The sequence below is a fragment of the Sebastes fasciatus genome, chromosome 5 (genome assembly GCF_043250625.1).
Source record: "Sebastes fasciatus isolate fSebFas1 chromosome 5, fSebFas1.pri, whole genome shotgun sequence".
Classification (NCBI taxonomy): Eukaryota; Metazoa; Chordata; class Actinopteri; order Perciformes; family Sebastidae; genus Sebastes; species Sebastes fasciatus.
The window spans coordinates 22,024,910-22,045,107 of NC_133799.1; the positions used below are offsets into that span (position 1 = coordinate 22,024,910).

The window sequence follows — 20,198 nt, forward strand, 5'->3', positions numbered from 1 at the left end:
ATTGGTACCAACCAATCGTGAAGTAACGCTCCAAATTTACGCTCAATTTTGGCGAGGAAAAACTGGCATGGCCATTTTCAAAGGGGTCCCTTGACCTCTCACTTCATGAAACTGTATCTTATTAGATAAAACAGATGCTGACAAACTGTATAACTTGCTTGTAAAAAAGGTAATAAATCGCAATATATCTTATTGCAATACTCAGTGCGGAATGTTGAAAATTGCAATAACATCGTGTCATGACTGAAGTATCGTGATAATATCATATCGCGGGGCCTCTGGTGATTCCCACCCCTATGGTCTGTGCTTTGCTATAAATGCATTCAACACGCAGAGCAGATCAAATCTCAAAGCTTAAAATTTGACTTGAACACGTCACTTCTAGTTCTGTAATGGTCTTGTACCGGCGGGGAGAGCACTTTGGTGTCCAGCAGGTGTGTACAGACGTCCTGGACAGGTGGGACTTCCAGGAGGCGTGCAGCAGCAAGGATATCAGCCACACTGCTGTGACTGACTGTCAATGTAGCTGTGTAGGCAAAGTCCAGCAACGCTCCCAGAGCCTCTGCCGCAACAAAGTCGATGTTGTAGATGTTCTGTTGGTCAGCGGCGGCCCCTGAAGTGAAGAGCTTGTGGAAGTAGGAGCTGCAGGACGCCAGGACGGAGCGGTGAGCCGGGAACTCCCGGTCCTCGGCAACCAGGAGCACGTCGCACAGCAGGCCGCTGAGCCGCTGCTTGTTCAGGCTGCCCAGGATGTCTGCGCTGTGCTCAGGGAACGGGATCCCCACGGGGCCTTCCTCTGCCTCTCCCGCCCCTCCTCTCCCTCCTCCACCGCCGCTGCCTGCTGTCCCCCTGAGCCGCCTTCCACCCCTACCGCCGGCTCCTGACGACATCTTCCACCAGCCTGCCGCCGAGCCGCCTAGCACAGCCCCCACCCGTGTATCCGTCCTGCCGTCTGTCCGTCTGCCTGTCTGCGAAGAGAGGAGTTGGATGGAGGGATGAGATGAGGGGGAAGACAAAGAGGAAATAATAGATCAGTTCATGACATTCTTCATGTGGGTAAAGACAGAGAGGAATATTGATTAATTGATCCACCACGGTCAGGAATATACACCAGAATGCTTCAGAACGCAACCCAGTACACACAAATACAGACCACAGAAATACAGTCTCTTAAACTATACTAAGTACATAGCACACTTATATAGTCTTGGTATCCTGGTCTTAAGATCCTACAGGTCTAACAACCCCTCCTCATATCCTTATTAAGTCATATTCTATACATCTAAACAGGAGCCCCTATTATAACATATATGAAGAGGGCCTTATGGAGGTGAGGGTATGAAAGGAGTCCTACTGTAAGAACCATGAGGATACAATAAAGGCTGGTCTCATACACTGTTCATAGCTATACCTAAGATAAATAACTGCACTGTAATTCCTGTATATCCCACAAAATCAATTAGTGTGTAATTCACGTAATCGTGAACCGGGAAATATAAAGAGCGGCGATCGCCGCATAGGGAGGAGGTCGGGGTGGATAGGTGGGTCAAAAAATAGGTCAGAAAAGACTGCAAAATGATTTATCATGTCAAAAGTCATAAAAGTCCAAAAAATCAAGACAGCATCTGGCAAACAGACAAACTGCAACGACAATGAGACACTGCTTTAACAAGTTGAAACTGCTGTTGATATCATTTTTCTCTATCCAATATATAATCTATGCTTATGACCTTCATCCAAGTAAACTGTGTACTAACTTTTTCGGTCTCTAAGTAAACTTTAAGATGATTCACTCTTACAAGTCATCTTTATTCATTAGTATTTATGCAATGCAAAAACTTCTCTACTGATTTTTCACATCAACACATTGACAGTTTCATGAAAATATGTTTTTCTACCCGAGCCATCCAGTTTACGACATTTAATCATTTTGTGCTCTTAGTGCCTGACCTGAAACTGAACTTCACACTGAAGGCTTTGCATTTAACACATACTGTATGTTGAACGTTGAAAAAAATCTTTTGTACCGAGTAGCTCAAATAATATAACAATAGCAAAAACAGCTAATTCAAACATTTCACTGGACTCAAGAGCCTTGACTGAGTGTCTGGAAAGAAGCCAAACAATAACACCACAGTGCTGCACATCACAACTGCTTGGAACTGATTTTAAAGCAAATCTACTGGCACAACAGGCGTATTTACAGATTTACTAGAACAGTACAAGTGAGACAATAAATGAGTTTCTGGTGGCGCTGAATAAATAGTGGCTCACAACAATTTTGAATGCATTTGGCCAGGCACTTTGCCTGCTACAACACCATGAGTGGGTGAATGACTAAGTGAAGATGTTTATGATAGGGCTGTCAAAGTTAACATGATAATAACACAAATTTGTTTTAATTTCTTTAATGTATTAATGCAACTTGCAATTATTAGGGTTCAGTGGGCTCAGTTTTAAAGCTAGAGTGAAGATACTGGCATCATATGAAACTAAAAAACCTCAGGAATCCATTGGTACCAACCATGTTATATTAGCTTGTCGCCAAGAAGGCTAAATAACGCTCCAAACTTGCGCTAAATTTTGGTGGGGAAAAACTGTCATGACCATTTTCAAAGGGGTCCCTTGACCTCTGACCTCAAGATGTGTGAATGAAAATGGGTTCTATGGGTACCCACGAGTCTCCCCTTTACAGACATGCCCACTTTATGATAATCACATGCAGTTTTGGGAAAGTCAGAGTCAAGTCAGCACACTGACACACTGACAGCTGTTGTTGCTTGTAGAGATGTTCCAATACCATTTTTTCCTTCCCGATACCGATTCGGATACCTGAACTTGCGGTATCGGCCGATACCAAGTACCGATCCAATACCACCACCAAAAAATATATAGTTATTACAATCTCCACTAGCACCGCACTGTTGTTGTTGTTTGCAATCGTCACATGACAAACAACATCCGATCAGTTCTTCTTCGCTGCTCTAAAACAGTAGTTGCCAGTGGCACCCATGATACATCCAGGGCGACAGCACAGTGAATGCTACTGTTTTGGAGCGGCGAAGAAGAATTGATTTCCAGTTAAACAAGTTGATTTTTCTGGGTTAATAAATTATGGTATTGGATTGGTGTATAGACTGGCATACTCGCCGATAACCGATACCAACATTTTGGACAGTATCGGACTAGGCTTGCCACGGTAGTCATGTTACCAGTGTTACAGGGTATTTGCGTGTACACCGATTAAATTACTTGCCCACCACACCCACCGTCGTTTTGCTTTTTTTTTTACAGAAATAAAACCCATTTAGTCCATTTTAGCGTATCAGCGCAGTGTTATCAATACATAGCCGGACAATGGACGCTACAAACTGAAAGTGACTGCTGTCTCAGCACAGAGTAACAGGAATCCGATTTCACACACAGGACGAGAGAGAGAGTTGACAGACAAGACGATGGCGGAAGATTTGGTGTCAAAACGAAAAGCAAAATCGCCTATTTGGCAATTTCCTCACCCTGACATCCCTATATCGGACGCATTTCCAACACTGGTATCGGTATCGGAACAACTCTAGTTCTCTATGTGTTTTATGCTAAAGGCAGTACCTGTGAGGGAATTGTTTTGTGTTGATTTCCAATAATAAATATATACATACATTTGCATAAAGCAGCATATTTGCCCACTCACATGTTGCTAAGAGTATCATAAATACTTGACAAATCTCTCTTTAAGGTACACTTTCAACAGATAAAAATGTGTAATTAATTTGTGAATAATCACAATTAACTATGGACCATATTATTTTATTTTAAAATTAAATATTATAATCAATCGATAGCCCTGGTTTATGCACTATACAGTATATGTGTGTGTGCAGGTGGCTGTTTCCTTGTACATACACGCCTACATCTACGGTGTGTGTGCGCATGCAAGAAACCAAGTAAGAGGTCGTGGAGGATAGATAGGCAGAGGGCAGTGGGGATCAGAGTGCATGCTGGGAGCTGGACTGTGCAGCTTGTTCACTCTGTGTCAGTCAAGAGCTGGGGGTGGAGGGGAGCGAGGGAGGTGGAGGAAAAGGGGGGAAGGAGGGGGACCGCCAGAGCAGCCCCTGTGGAAAAACTCCACACAGGAGGAGGAAGAGGACACGCAACAAGCTGCGAGGGAACAGTATTAAAAAGGGAGGTTGTCAATCCGGTCTGAGCTGGTTACCCCACCCTGTACTGTGTGCCAAGTTTCAGGAAAGGCTGTCCCCTCGCTCACGTGTGGGGGGGAGATTAAAATGATCGACTGAAGCCTGCGCAGTGGGAGGGGGGTTTCAGCAGAACGAGCCATCCTCGATTTCTCTGTTAACACATTCACACAAATACTGTAACATCACGGAGACGTCAATAACGCACATAAACACACATATAGGACGTTCACCTCATCCGACCCTCCTCCTCCCACCGCCTTTTCCATCTGCCAGGGAGACCCAGCAGGGGGTGAGGCCGGGGGTGGGGGGGTGGGTGGAGGATGCATTGAGCGTGTTGCTCTCGACAAGAGCGAGGCATTGAAATGACATTCCTTCAGATCAGCCCTCCTGGTATGTTTGTACGCTACACCCCACTACCAAACCTGCCTAACCTGGCTGCCTCTCCTCTTTCTTACCTGGGTTCTCTGTTCTGTTCTGTTCTCCCCCATGAAAAGCAACGCCTATCTCCACACCTTGAGATCTGGCAACATGTCAGCTCTGGCTACAGGTGAGTGTCAGGTAAAGCCGTTAAAAAGTCTTCTATAGGGAAGCAGGCAGGCAGGAGAGTTTGTTCAAACTTATCATGATCCTCTAAATGGGTCAATGACTGTTTTCATTTAGGCAAAACATTGTAATAAAGTTAAAAGTTTGTTCATTCAAATTACACAGGTCATATGTTTGGGCTGGGATATCTCCCAACTCTCGATATGTAGTGCAATTTTGAAGTATTGCATTCACTTTTTTAACACTACACCATGGGAAAAGTTGAATCATACACTTTTAGTTTGGAAAATATCTAAATTGACACAGTAAAAATGTTTGATTTTCAGCATGTATGTAGTAATGTCCTGAGGTCAAATAGATCAGTTATTGTCAGGAATTATTTACTGCAGTTTTGCCAGCAACCCAAAAATCAAAGAATAAAGACCCTCACAAATTAGTGGTATTTTATGGTTTTATACTTCTGGTGATTATAATCCAATCAATCTTATTTACATATACGTATTTTGTATATACAGTTCCCTTTGTTAACATTTTATTTTGAAAGCTGGACGTAGTCACACATGTATAGCTCTCACATCAGCTCTGTTGTTTTTATACATCCATGGTCAGCTCCATCGGGGCTGTTTGAATGCATTTAACATAATTGTTAGTATATTTGAGGGTGCAGGTCGTATCCATGCGGACCCTCCGCTGTTTTCTACTTTCTTGTTTCGGCTCGCTGTGGTTTGTTTTGTTTTTTTGACGGATATGGAGCGGATATGACGTCACGTTACTCAGACTACAACAATAAAAGCAGTAGCTTCCTTCTACCTCTGCATAGACTCAAATGAAGCAAATATATAGTTTCTGGCATTAAAAAATTGATTTCAAAATCGTAAAAAATAAAAATTGCAATACATAGGTGAATCAAATTTTTCCCCCACCCCATCATATGTTAGGCTTCGTTTGATTAATTGTAAAATGTTTAACGGCTCCACCGTTTCTTGCTCCTTACTGTACGTCTCCCTTAACTCAATTAAGTTTTAATAGGCAGCTGACCACAAAGCCTCTGCAAACACCGCCAACGTCTTTCACAAAGCTCTGATGAAAACGGACTGTCAAATATGGCATGAGCAAATTTTATTATCCCAGCCCTCATCTGAATATGCTGAGGGGAGGGAGGCGAGCGCAAAGACAAAGAGAGACGGCACAGGAGGGAGAAAGAGAGAGAGAGAGAGAGAGAGAGAGAGGAGAGTGAAATGAGATGGAAGAAAGAGCAAGACAAAGGGCAACCGCATGGCTACTGGTCACGTCCTTCACAGGTGGAAATAGATCTCTGCGAGCCCATCCAGACCCGAGCCAACCTGCTTTTCCTCTAACAGAGACACACCGCAGCACCTGCACTAGACCAGGCTGTGCTGCAAGCTTGTGTAGCGCGTTATCCCCCGTTCATATAGCTGACCCTGGGTCACGGCTTTGTGGGGTAAGACGCTGAGCTGAGAGGAGATAAAACACAGTAACACAAACACACACCCGCGCACGAATGCAGTTCAGTGCCAGCGAACGCATGGAGGGACTACTCTGCATGCAGCAGCCACCTGTCCCCGGATAACCCCGCAAAGAGCACTAAGACAGAGGAAACACAGTGCAACAAACCTGATCCCGACACCTCCTCATGGCTTGAAACATTCCTTATCACTAATTCATGCCTGTGGGTGACAAGGCCCGCAACCCGGCACAAAGCGGCGCAGCAGCTGTCCGAGTCCCCGGTGTTCCACTTCCAGGGAAGGGCCTCGTCTCAATGCCCACTCCGAGAGCACCCGGGCCTGCTTTGCAAGTCAAACAACTGCTTTAACCAGCCCATCCCATCCCCGCCCTCATCAACTCCAGCTCTTCCGTAACGTCCCTCTACCCCTTCCCAAATATCTACACACAGCAAGGGCAGATATAAAAATTACACTTCAGGGACGAAACAAGCCGCAACGGTCTCCTGTAAAGCAGTTTGCTGTTGCTACTTCAGTGCCGTGTGTGTTCTTAATATCCACTCCAAGGAAGTCACACCCAATTTGCTTGTCATTTACTGACAAACACATCGACATCAGGTTGGGGTAGCAGTTAGTAAACGTGGTTTCATCATGCCCGATATGTGTCATCTAAGGGCCGCAGAATTTCCACTCTCTAAGTATCTCTGTCTTTTGGCTGACACATACCAGTCATTCCTAAATACAAAAGGAACAAACTGTTAACCCTGTGCAACCTCAGATGTTTCTAAGATAGACAAAGAAAGAAATACCTTACTGCCACTTTTTTTTCATCACATCTGTTATTCCTATGGGTACTGCACTTAATATTTCCAGCGACTCTACTGAATTTTAAAGCAAATATCCTCCCTTTGGTCCCCTTTTATTCAGTTGCAAAAAGTGATTGACTCATAAAAATAATGCACAATTCAAAACTACACAGCAGCCCAACTATAAAGCTGCAGTAGGCAGAATATTTTTGGCATCATTGGGCAAAAATTCGATAATAACCCTTTCAGCATATTGTAATTCAAGTGTTCTGAGATATAACTAGACTTCTGCACCTCCTCATGGCTCAAAAAATCGAGCCCGTGACAGGAGACTTTGGCCAATCACTCACAAACGCCAATCAAGTGGTCAAACTACGCAGCGCTGGGTAGAAATGGAGAAAATGTGATTAAACAAAACTTATTTTTATGGCTTCCTGACAGTAGTGCATGAGACAGGTAATCTGAAAGAAATCATGTGTCCTCTGGTACTCCTAATGGCATCTGCAAGATTTCACAGCGCGGAGGAAAACAACCAATCAGAGCCGAGCTGGAGCTGCCGTCTCTGAGCAGCTGTCAATCACTCGCGAACTCAGATCAAACGGTCAAACTAGGCAGCGCTGATCAAATATGAATATATGATATATGATGCCTGTTTGCTCTCTTATTTTACAGCTAAACAGTACACTACAAGATGTTTCTTAAAACATTTTATGAAAAAAATAGGCATTACAGTAACAGAATATTGATTCATATTTGATCAGCGCTGCCTAGTTTGACAGGAGTTTGTCAGTGATTGACAGCTGCTCAGAGACGGCAGGCTCCAGCTCGGCTCTGACTGGTTGTTTTCCTCCTGTCTGTGAAATCTTGCAGATGCCGTTAGGAGCACCGGAGGACACCAGAGGACACCGGAGGACACAGAGGCACATGATTCTTTTCAGATTACCTGTCTCATACACTACTGTCAGTATATAGTAACCGCTTTATAAAAATAACTTTTGTTTAATCATATTTGCTCCAATCTGCCAGCTTTAATATTTCCATTTTGGAGAAACCTTTTAATTTGACTCTACTGACTATTAAAGCAATTATCCTCCCTTTGGTTTCTTTTTATTTAAAACTGTCAATTGCAAAAAAGTGATTGGCTCATGAAAATAATGCAAAACTACCGAGCAGCCCAACTTAAAAGTGGGAGCAAATCAGAGCAAACATAACTGAATCATTGATCCCTTAAACCATAAATGTTGATGGAGCACAGATGGGTCATCTTTTTAGTAGTGAAATACAGAGCAGTTCTTTTTATAACACCTTGTGAAGTGTTGTTAGCTTATTGCTTTTTTACAAGAGAACAATTCTATCAGGTTACTCCCAATTGTACTCAGGTGAAGGCTTTATTCATGCATGTGTGCATTGAAGTGCAACAGAAAAACAGCAGCAAAGTCAGGACTGAAAAAATGTAGACATTAAACAACAACTTGAAGGATTTGGTTGGCCCTCTGCTCTACCTGACTCGTTCTTTATCATTCCACTTTCCTCCCCTGTCCTCATTTCACTGACTATCTCCACTGGCCTCTATGGCAACAAACCTGCCTAGCCCGCCCTGCCGCTCGGGAATCACTTCACTCAGGTCGAGTGGGTTCAAGGTCGGACCAAGATAATGCAAGATAATCGCAATGGGGAGGGGTAGTCAGTTCCTTGGAAGAGTGGATTTTGAAACAAGCCAAGTGACTCACTGCTGCCTATAGTGGCAGGAAACCCCGATTGGTATTGGGAGCGAAGCAGGAAGAGGGCAAGCGACTGATAAAACTGAAGTTGCATGGGCTGGTCTAGGCCCTGGCAGCTTTTACTAGAAACTAACCAGGAAGTGCCGCCAAAAACACTGACACAAAGCCAGTGAAAAGGTAGTGGGCGAGGCAGGGCGTTAAACTCACAAGCTCAATCATAACTCCTGAGTGTTCAGTATGCTGGCCAAGGAATCTGGCTCAGATGTCAATGATAAACTCTCAGTTACCTGCTGTAACCTCTTTCAATAAGAGGGAAGGTAACCACCCACAAGATGGGCAAAGTTTAATGTGAGGAAGCTAGCAGGGGGGTTTTATACCACGTTGTAAAGGTCTGTGTTTGCTCTGCCAGATTAGCAACTGGAAAAGTGAAACCTGTAGCTGCTATTAATCACTCGTGAGAACTCTCACACGGTTCATAATTTGTCATTTTATTGTTTTCTTGCTTGTTTGCATCAGTGAGACCAACTGTATATCCACAGGCTAAAAAGAATAAATAAAAACACACATCGTAATTCAATCCAGTTCAACAGCGGTGAATTACTGCTTTTGAAAAACATTTTCAAAATAGTTTGGACACAATAACAGGAAGGTGGTGATTAAACTATATGGTTGTTTTTGAGTCTGTAGTTTGTGGTGTTGGATTGCTTTATACAGTCATACTTTCTCACAATTGCTCCTCCATATGTAAAATGAAGCAGACAAAATATCAGAAACATCATATCTATAATTAATAGGTCTGTCAATATATTAAATAGTTAATTGTGATTAATCGCAAATTAATCACACACTTTTAGTCTGTTCAAAATGTACCTTAAAAGGGAGATTTGTCAAGTATTTAATACTCTTATCAACATGGGAATGGGAAAATATGCTGCTCTATGCAAATGTATGTACATATTTATTATTGGAAATCAATTAACAACACAAAACAATGACAAGTGTTGTCCAGAAACCCTCACAGGTACTGCATTTAGCATAAAAAATATGCTTGAATCATAACATGGCAAACTGCAGCTCAACAGGCAACAACAGCTGTCAGTGTGTCAGTGTGCTGACTTGACTATGACTTGCCCCAAACTGCATGTGATTATCATAAAGTGGGCATGTCTGCAAAGGGGAGACTCGTGGGTACCCAGAGAACCCATTTACATATCTTGAAGTCAGAGGTCAAGGGACCCCTTTGAATATCGCATGACAAAGAAATTAGTGCCATTAAAGTGAATTTGTGTTAACGCGTTATTGTAATGTTAACTTTGACAACCCTGATAATAATATAATGCAGTTAAATGTCACTCCACTAAAATGTACAGCGTCGAAAATTACAATTGAGTTGAGCCAACATACAAACAGCTATGGTAGTATTCTCAGCAAAAAGTAATTATTTTAAGTAAGGTAGTATTTCATGCTTGGCTTTTGTACAGCATTGTGCAGGTGTTTCTACTTGTGTGGTCACTCCATACAGAGAAACACAACAGTGTATGGACATTACAAAATTAAATAATTCATTCATTTCAAGGGTGTAAGAAAATATTGATACACATTAGTATCGCGATGTTATGTTGTACAATACGGTATTGATTCTCTAAAACGCTGTATTGATTTTTTTATTTATTGATTTTTTTTGACAGGGACAATACATGTAGGCATTATTACACTTAATTAAAGTGCAACCGATGCAATGTATATAGGACTTCTAGCCATAGCTAATTTGCAGACCTTGTCGCTGGTTAGGCTTTTAAGAAAAAGTTAAAATACATAATACAACCTCATTTAACCGCCGTCGGGCCTGGCTGCTATCATATCTTTCGGAGGTTGTAGCGGTCTCAGTATCAAAGCTGAGTGAAGAGTGAAATTACTGTCATCATATGAAACTAGAAAAACCTGAGGAATCCATTGGTACCAACCATGTCATACTAGCATGTCACAAAGGAGGCTAAATAACGCTCAAAATGTACACTAAATTTTGGTGAGGAAAAGCTGGCATGTGAATGAAAATGGGTTCTATGGGTACCCACGAGTCTCCCCTTTACAGACATGCCCACTTCATGATAATCACATGCAGTTTGGGACAAAAAAAAAAAATGCATTTTTATGCATGCAGTATAAAAGTGTTATCTTTGCCTCTTCTAAAATGGTTTATTTCTGGTGTGTTCTTTGTAATAACACACCAGTAATATGAAATAAAAAAGCATCACAATATAATTGCCCTGCTTACAGCATGGCAATAAATCACAATGTATTGAATCTTTACCCTTGTATCATGATACGTATCGTATCTCCAGTTTATTGCCACTACACCGCCCTATTCATTTCATAATGTTAGTTTTTGTTGAGTAAAGATTAATAAATCAATAATAAGTAAAACCATAAACAACACTCCTTATTTGCATGCCAGTTTCATTGTGGTCATGAGTCCTATAACCTAACCTAAAACTTTCACAAGCTGCAGTGTAATAAAACCACATCCACGGTCTGAGTTCCTTTTAGCTTGAGTAACATGCTCTGACGCTGCCATGCTGCCAACCAGGAAGTGTAACAAAATCTAACACATGGCTTCAGATACGGCACTACAACCCAACGCAGCGTCGTGCTGCAGGACTCGAACGGGCCGGTCGGTCGGCCCGCAGGCCCAACGTGCCCTGGATGCGCCCACTTTGTGCATGCGCAGGGGAAGAGGACTTCCTGTGAGTCTGTGACAGGCGTGTAACAGAACCCGCTCTGTTATCAGATGACCAGCTCTCTCTCTCTCTCTCTCTGTCCCTAATGTCTGACCCTCTCTCTCTCTCTCTCATCTGTCGCTCTCATCTCATCATTGCTCCATCTCCGTCTCAGACTCACTGCACAGTACCCACCACATCACCCACTTCCCCTTTCCACTGCTGCGAAGGCAAAGCATCGCAGACCCACCCACCCTCCTGTGTCTCCGCGTCCATCAATGCAACCCACCCATCTTCGCTCCTGTTTCATCCCAAACCAGTTCACTACATCAACATGGAGACAGATTGGTCACATAACCTCTTCCTGATCAGTGTTTAATATCAATATGACAATCAATTATACTGCCTTCAACTAATTCATGTTTTTTACAGTACACTTAAAAATGTAAATACCCTCAATTAACACCAAAAGACATCATCCAAAGTGTGAAAACTCAAGTCTAGCTTTACCCCCACCCTGAAAAACATCCCAGCCTCTTCCTCTCCTACTCTAATTTGATCAGGTTGTGTTGGCCTCTCCATAACAAATGTCCCAGAAGAGAACAGAAGAAGCCCCTTTACTCCCCCTAGACTTCAGCACAACAACAGAAAAACAACAGAGAGGGGTCTGTCTATCTGCCTAGCCGGGCTGGAAGCTGTGGTATACTGAGCAGCTGATCAGGGGAACCAAACATTAGGGGGAAGTGAAGCTGCATTCACCGAAGAAGAGCCAGATGAAAGTATTGAAAATGTTTTAACTAGGGCTGTCAAAGTTAACGTGATGATAACGCGTTAACACAACTTGTGATTTTTAGGTTGTAGCGGGCTCAGTTTTAAAGCTAGAGGGAAGATACTGGTATCATATGAAATTAGAAAACCTAAGGAATCCATTGGTACCAAGCATGACTAGCTCGTTGGGAAGGAGGCTAAGTAACGCTCCAAACTTATGCTACATTTTGGCGAGGAAAACTGTCATGGCCATTTTCAAAGGGGTCCCTTGACCTCTGACCTCAAGATATGGGAATGAAAATGGGTTCTATGGGTACCCACGAGTCTCCCCTTTACAGACATGCCCACTTTATGATAATCACGTGCAGTTTGGGGCAAGTCATAGTCAAGTCAGCACACTGACACACTGACAGCTGTTGTTGCCTGTTGGGCTGCAGTTTGCCTTGTTATGATTTGAGCATATTTTTTATGCTAAATGCATGTTTTGGAGCAGCAAATGATAATTGATTTCCGTTTAAACAAGTTGTTTTTCTGGGTTAATAAATTATGGTATTGGATTGGTGTATAGACCGGCGTACTGGCCGATACCCGATACCAAATTTTGGGCAATTTCGGACGCATTACCGATAATGGTATCGTTATCGGAACAACGCTAGTTCCATGTTGGGCTTGAGTTTGTCATGTTATGATTAGAGCATATTTTTTATGTTAAATGCAGTACATGTGAGGGTTTCTGGACAATATTTGTCATTGTTTTGTGTTGTTAATTGATTCCCAATAATAAATATATATATACACATTTGCATAAATCAAGCATATTTACCCACTCCCATGTTGATAAGAGTATTAAATACTTATACGACAAATCTCCCTTTAAGGTACATTTTGAACAGATAAAAAAATGTGTGATTAATCGTGATTAACTATGGACAATCATGTGATTAAATATTGTAAATCGACTGACAGCCCTAGTTTTAACTTATACAAACGAATATAGAGGTGAAAAAGCAGCAGCAGCACATGTTTGGATGTTTGGTAAGAAGTACAAAACAACTCAACTTTTAAATCCACAACACATCATTTGACCATATAAACAAAACTTTGAACAAATGTAATGACTGTTACATGTAGTGCGTTGTATACAGCTAACATTTCACTCTAAAATAAAGCCTCAAACTGCCACGGAGACATCACGCAACCTGTCTTCTCAGTCTGACTGAACCTGCTAGTTTCAGGCCATAGTGGTGTAGGCACAAACATACAGGAATATCAAACTGTATTCAGCCTCACCGCCAAATTGATGGGTGGTGTCTTGGACCTGCCCACAGCCACTGAAGTCCCCTGCAATTCCCCTGGAGTCTATTGTTGGTAACACAGACGCACACGCATGCATGCATGCACACAAGCACACAAGCACACACTCGCACACACAAACACATATGGCGTCCCAGTTTAACCTCTTGCTGGAATTTACTTGAACTAACTATACTTTTCTTCTATAGTAGCACCTATGAAGTAGCATAGAGGGTAGCTGCTGTATTACTACTGCAACTAATATTATCTGTGACATTGAACTGAATGAAAAATGTCATCAACCTTGTCTGCTGGCGCCTCCTCAGAAGCATTCCAAACACTTTCCCAGCAGTTGGGCGTCTTCGTGTACCGTGCTCTTCTTGTACCCTCTCCGTGCCCACACGTTTAAAAAAACGGGTTGAACAAGTATGCAAAGCCAAAAAATATGCATCTGGTTATCGAGCAAGGCAGTCAGGGTTCCTGTGAAGTCTTTAAACCACGAGCCACAAGCAAGCAGGACATGACGGCTGAGATTACAATCTGCTTTTAACAAGATGATGGTAAGGAAGGGGGGCGAGTGGACTGGGAGAAAAAGATGTCATGAGATTGACCATGGTGTGAGAGAAAATTTAAATTAATCAGCAAGTACACAAGCTCTCCAGCATGCACAAAGTTACTTTAGTTGTATTTTAATATTGCATGGATTTAGCTGAGGCAGCTACCAGTGAAACCCAGTTGTCACAAGATGTGTCACAGATTCTTCACTTCAGCAAAAAGAGGTGTCTGAGGTTTCTCAAATAAACTATTACTCAACACCCCACCTGTACTCTGCCAGTTATCAGCACGATCGCCCCGCCACAGCCTAGCAAACATTTGATGTGGTGGTTTTAGTGGAATTACTTTAACACCCCTAAAGAAGCAGCAGTACAGGATGTGCAACTGTCTTCATTTTTTCACTCGACTAATAATAGCAGCAGTGCCATTTAATCACAGCAGTAGAGAAGAGCATTAAAAGAATATAGAGATGGAAACAACGGTGGTGCACGATGAATGCACGAGTTAGCCAGATGTGGATGAAAACTTTATGACACAAACTATTTCTCTGAGCTGTGCAGCACCTTACACTCAGCGTTGACCTATTTGCCATTCCCTCCTTTATCTGCAAGTGGGTCAAGAACTCTGAACTCTATCAAGCCCCATCTCTCTCACTCTCCTTCACACACACACACAACACGCTATGGTATTTATTTCCTCTGCTCGCCTCTCCTCTCAGTCACAGTCTAAAGACACAGAGTGTGTGTGTGTGTGTGTGTGTGTGTGTGTGTGTGTGTGTGTGTGTGTGTGTGTGTGGATGTCTTTGGAGTGCTTACCAAATAGGCAGAAAATGTTTCCTGGGCCCTATCTGCCTCCACTGCCTGCCGGCCAGCTCTGCTGCCTCCGTCTCTGGGCAGGGCTAGAGCTTTACCAGACAGGAAACTTGCGAGTGGCCCTAGTCATACAGGCAAGCCCTTGCCTGATCCCACACAAACAGACACCTACCCCCCCTCCCCACACACACCCCCACCCCCCAAGCACCACCACCACCCTCCGTTTTCAGCCCACAACTCGGCTCTGCATCCCCTGCTCTCATTGGCTTGACAGCTGCTCACTCACCACACCTCCTTGCCGGGATAGGCTGGCAGCTGTTCCCTTTCCTGGATGGCCAAGGGCAAGGCACTCTGGGATATAGAGTCCTGAAACCTCATTCGACCTGCTTCGCAGCCCCTGCTGTGGACTACGAGTCCCAGCTCTCTGTGCCCTCACCACCCCCACTATCTCCAAGCCTGCTCTAACGTAAGCACTCAGGGGCTGAATTATACACTACAGTATGTTGCTAGCAGGCTGCCAGGTATTAAAGTACAGACCAGCCATCAAGCAGGGCCGAGCTTCGTATGAAAAAAATAAATAAAAATCAGCCTCAACTGTCAGAGCAGTAACATCAGAGGTGGATTCTCTCATTGGCTCGCACTCGAGTGACATTTCAGACACACTTAAAACTCCTGACCTAAATTATGACTTATTGCAAACAGTGTAATGCCACTACAACATGCCCTGCGCACGCATCACACAACTTGCCCCGCACTGAGCATTTCAATCGCCACTGTCCCGAAAAGTTGCTTATACCTTGTCCAATACATTATTTTTGGTTCCTCCTTCCCCTCATTCAGTACCCCCCCACCCTCTCTCCAGAGCCCCCCCCCCACCTCCTCCTCCTCTAAGTGCTTCCACCTGCCTGAAAAGTTAATGCCTTGAACACATCCTATAAACTTTATCTCAAGGTTCCCCAGAGGTAAAGAGCAGTACAGAGGAAGTACTTTAGGAGGATTAAAAAAAAGAGGAACCTTGACTGGGGACTGCGACCCACCTCTCCTCTCCGGCCAACCCCCCCACCCTGCTCTCCTTTCTGTCCCCCTCCCTCATTCCTCCCTCTCTCCTCTCCTCCTCTGCCCTGCTCCCCTCTGGTCGTCAGGCCCAGGGCAGACAGCGGGGGGGATGTCAGGGTACCTTTTAGCTCACCTGCGATGGCCGTGGTGAAGCTTGTTGTGGGTTAGCTCAGCCCTCTCCTCTCCTCCTCTCCCTCTCACTGTTGTGCAGCTTAAAGCCCCGTATGCGCTAACCAAGCAGCAGCAGATCAACTCAATTCCCTTCCTGGTTTCTGGAGGGCAAAGAGGTCCCTCCCTTTCTCTCTCTCTCTCTCACTCACTCTCACTCCCTCTCTCTTAAAGAAACAGCATTCCCCCTCCGTCTCCTCACCCACCTCCCTCTGTGAAGCAAAAGTAAAGTGGAAATTTATTTGCGCCAAAAAGTGGACAGTTGTCAAAGTCATAAACTCAATCAGAGACGACACAAATCATTAACCCATGCCTTCCCACTCTCTGTGAACGTCAGCCAACGTTTCCATGTATGGACACTCAAATGTTTGGTTTAAGGGTAAATGAGTCGTCAATTCACCTCATCTCATACTGCTCCTTTCCCTTTCTATGTGAGTCGCACCCACCCATCCTATTGCCTGAGGTCATGGTGTCCCACCCCAAAAGCAAGCCATGGCACATTCCAGCACATACAGTAGGGGCTGCCAGCAACCCCCTTGATACACTTTCTGGCACGGCCCGGTCTCTGTACATAATACCTGCCAGGCTCCAACAGGTGAGGCGTCAGAGGAGACATCGAAAAAACGCCTTATCCAATGTGGGAAATGGCGAGATCCCATGTGTAAATTTACAGCTATTGCACTTGATATTGCGCCACTTGCAACCGCCCACCCGCACGCCCCCTCAGTGAGTGCAAGCCAGCCATTGTACCACGGAGTGGGATGGAGTACAAGATGTATTCTGATGCACCATAAATCCTCCCAACACACCTCTGAAAGCAACTTTAAGTCAAATATTTCATGCACACACTATAAAAAATATACTTTTCACAATGTTGCTGCCTGTAAACTGTTGCCTTTTGGCTCAAGTCTCACAGGAGCCGTGTCCCACAGTGCAGCAGGGCTTGACACTCGCTTGGCACTGCACAGATAACCATGCAGAGGAATCAAGGGGCTATTTGGCAGGGAGAGGTAGTGACACACCCACTGCCTAGAGGGCACTGTTAAGCACCGTCTCTGCTGAAGCACAGGGGAGTCACAGCTTTCAAACTTGAGAAACACACATGAATTGCAGTATTTGGTGCCATCGCTTGCTATAATTTGCAGAGCTAAGTGAAGAGGATGCAGGTGGGTAAGTTGAAAACAGCAGGATACACTTTCACATAAATACACAAGTTGCCTTCTATTCAGTTTTGGCCTAATTACCCACAGTCAAAATAAGTTGAGCCCATGGCTGAGATGATGTCAGACATTTTTATGGCAATGTCGTCTTTCAGTCCAATATAAACTGGTCCTCTCCAAGTCCAGACACCCCACATCAAATCTGTGTTTGTCATTACTGTCTGAATGATGTTTTGATTAAAGCTAGCCAAAAAAAAGGAGGCAGTTAACTGCTAACAAGAATCCCTGTAGTCAGATCACCCTTTGACCTATAAACAAAGACTAAAACAGTTAAAGTTAGTAGATAGCATTAGGCTACAGGAAGGAGGAAACAGCTAATACTTACTGAATAAATGTCGAGATTAAGGTTTAATTAATTATTTTTTGTAGTTAACTTTAACACCATTTCCTTATTAACCCTCTGAAACCCGCAATAGACAAGTTTTTGTCCTTTTTAGGGGGATACAGGGGGTCTTTAGGGCGAGATAGCAGGTCAATAGAAGTGGTGTACATCATCTGAAAGCTGGGAACCTGAAGATTAATTTGAGATGCAGCTCAAGTTGTGTGTCAAGTTGTAGTCATAAATCAAAAATAGATAGATAGGTGTAATAATTTCCAAAATTCACAACATATTTTTATCTAACAAAATATTGTGCTTCAATCCATTATTTGTTGGCATTTAGCCTTTCAAAAACAACATTTTCACAGCAAAACTGCTCTCCCGCTTGCCACACAGACAAAGTCACACAGACATTCAAAAACCTCAATAACCGGGCTGTGAATTACAATATTAATGCAGCTCATTCAGACGGTGACAAGCTGATGTTTCCTTGCGCAAAAGCTGTTTCTCTGCAAATATATGACCATCCAAGCAAGCACAAAATGACATACAACACAAATAACACAATCAGGAGTCAACAGGCTTCCATATAGATTCCAGCCAAGCTGCTGGGCAAAAAGCACACAAACACACACTAAAGGCCGCTGAATCTGAACATCATTAATAACAGGAGTAACAGCAATAATCAATAGCTAATAAAGAAACATAAAGATTCATGAAACTTACCAAAGCTGCTCATCATTTCATGACAAAGTCCGTCCTCCTTTCTTTCCTTAGAAGGACTGTTTATAACTTCTTACAGTATAAATCACAGGTCGGTTTCCCATTTGCTTTCGCATATGTGCGCTTGCGTGTGGCTACGCTATTCAGACTCAGACTCCAACACAAACTAAGCACCAAAACAGCAAAGTTAAATCTAGTGAAGCCCGTCTTGCAAAACAGTGTTGGCCACGGTCGTAGTAAGCGGGGGAGACCATAGCTTTGGTCTCCAGGACCGGAGTCTCTGCTCCTCTGCCTGCCTGCTTGCCTTCACTCAGCTCGCTCCACTCTCACGTGCATGCGCGCACACTACACACTGCAGAACAGTTAGTTTAGCTCTGAGAATATCTAGTAAATGTACAGTGGACGTTTGTGCAGAAATAACTGCTGCAGCTCCTCCAGACCAACAGAGGTTTTCGTGTCTTGTGAAGAGACGGGGCTCCGCAGCAAGAAACGTTATTGTCTCCGACCAAAACTCTGGTGTCTCCCCTGTTCCCTCCGGCCGCGGTCGGGAGGCTGAAGCAGGAAAAGCCAACACTTGGATCAGCAGTGATTCATGGAGAGACCTTCGTCTGGTCAGCTAACATTACTGCCAAGCAGGTGAAATATGGATTGATATTGTGGTTTTAGCTGAAGTGTGTCACCTCACTGTTTTGAGCGATGCTAGTTCATGTCTATTTAGAGCGAGCACATGCACGAGCAACAGGACGTTGACTTTCATTGACTTAACAGCCACAGGTGTCTCTGTTAACAAGCATTTCTGATTCTTACAAACAGTCCCTTTAACAGGAGTTCAATGATAAAAAAAAACCCGGCTTTGCCAGTAATGTAAATCCGCCATCAAATCCCTACATTAAAATACAACATAGCTAAGTTAACATCCAAACCCAAAAAACTAAAGCACTACAGCTAACTAAACATCACTAAAGAAAGTTATATTAAATCTCAGAACTTGAACTTGAATGAATGCAACATTACATGCTACCTAGCTACCTACCTAGCTAGTTTTACTTCAATTAGCTGCTAATTGGCTGATCACATCACATCAGCTCTTCTTTGGATTTGGCAGACTAGACACTATAATGTCATATTGCTGCTCTCTACTGATTATTAAATGATCCTCTTAACAGTTACTTAAATTCTTTTATAAACCATAGTCCAATACTGTGCAGGTACTCCATTAGTTTCTTCATTTTCGTCCGGTTATCCAGGTGAAGGTTGAATCAGGTGCGCTCAAGCTAGGCTAGAAGGCACCTGCGTGACAACAGAACACGCCCACTATAACAAACTCGAAATCTGATTGGTTAAAGAATTATGACAATCCGGAAACAGCACAGGGAGGGAAATCTGATTGGATAACAGCTCCAATTAATATGAGCTGCACTGGAAGCAGCATTGAGAGTAGCAATTAAATTATGTTAATAGACTGATGGGAACAAAGTTTGCATCAGAAAATTATATATATATATATATTTTTTTATATACAATTATATATTATAAATTATATAAAAATATTATATAATACCATAATTTATATTATATAATAAAAAATAATCTAATATATATGAATTATGTATTATAATTAATTATAAATATATATATATATATATGTATATACATATACATATATATATATATTTTTTTTTTTCTTTTTTCTGTAAGACCACTTTTTCTTTGGCGGCTTGCCAATTTTGTGTCTTCCTGGTTGGTACGTGTCTCTTTGAGTGACATTCTGTAGGGGAAGGCCAGGGAGGACCCTTACACTTTGGGCCCCTGGACCTGAACCCAGTAGGTCCGTTCAGTAA

At 43.1% G+C, this 20,198-nt stretch overlaps 1 protein-coding gene across 4 annotated transcripts in view; it reads right to left on the minus strand.

The window, feature by feature from the left end:
- Positions 1 to 19,729, minus strand: part of zbtb7a (zinc finger and BTB domain containing 7a) — a 35,911-nt gene extending 16,182 nt beyond the window's left edge. The window contains exons 1-2 of one of the 4 annotated variants that reach the window (XM_074635778.1): positions 18,361 to 19,729; positions 405 to 968 (exon numbers count right to left, since the gene is read on the minus strand). In XM_074635778.1, the coding sequence (XP_074491879.1) occupies positions 405 to 890 (486 nt within the window). In that variant the 5' untranslated portion in view covers positions 891 to 968; positions 18,361 to 19,729. Of the gene's footprint in view, positions 1 to 404; positions 969 to 14,874; positions 15,043 to 16,048; positions 16,221 to 18,360 lie in introns of those variants that run through there. The other 3 variants (XM_074635775.1, XM_074635776.1, XM_074635777.1) reach the window with 3 other exon arrangements.
- Positions 19,730 to 20,198: the final 469 nt, after the last annotated feature.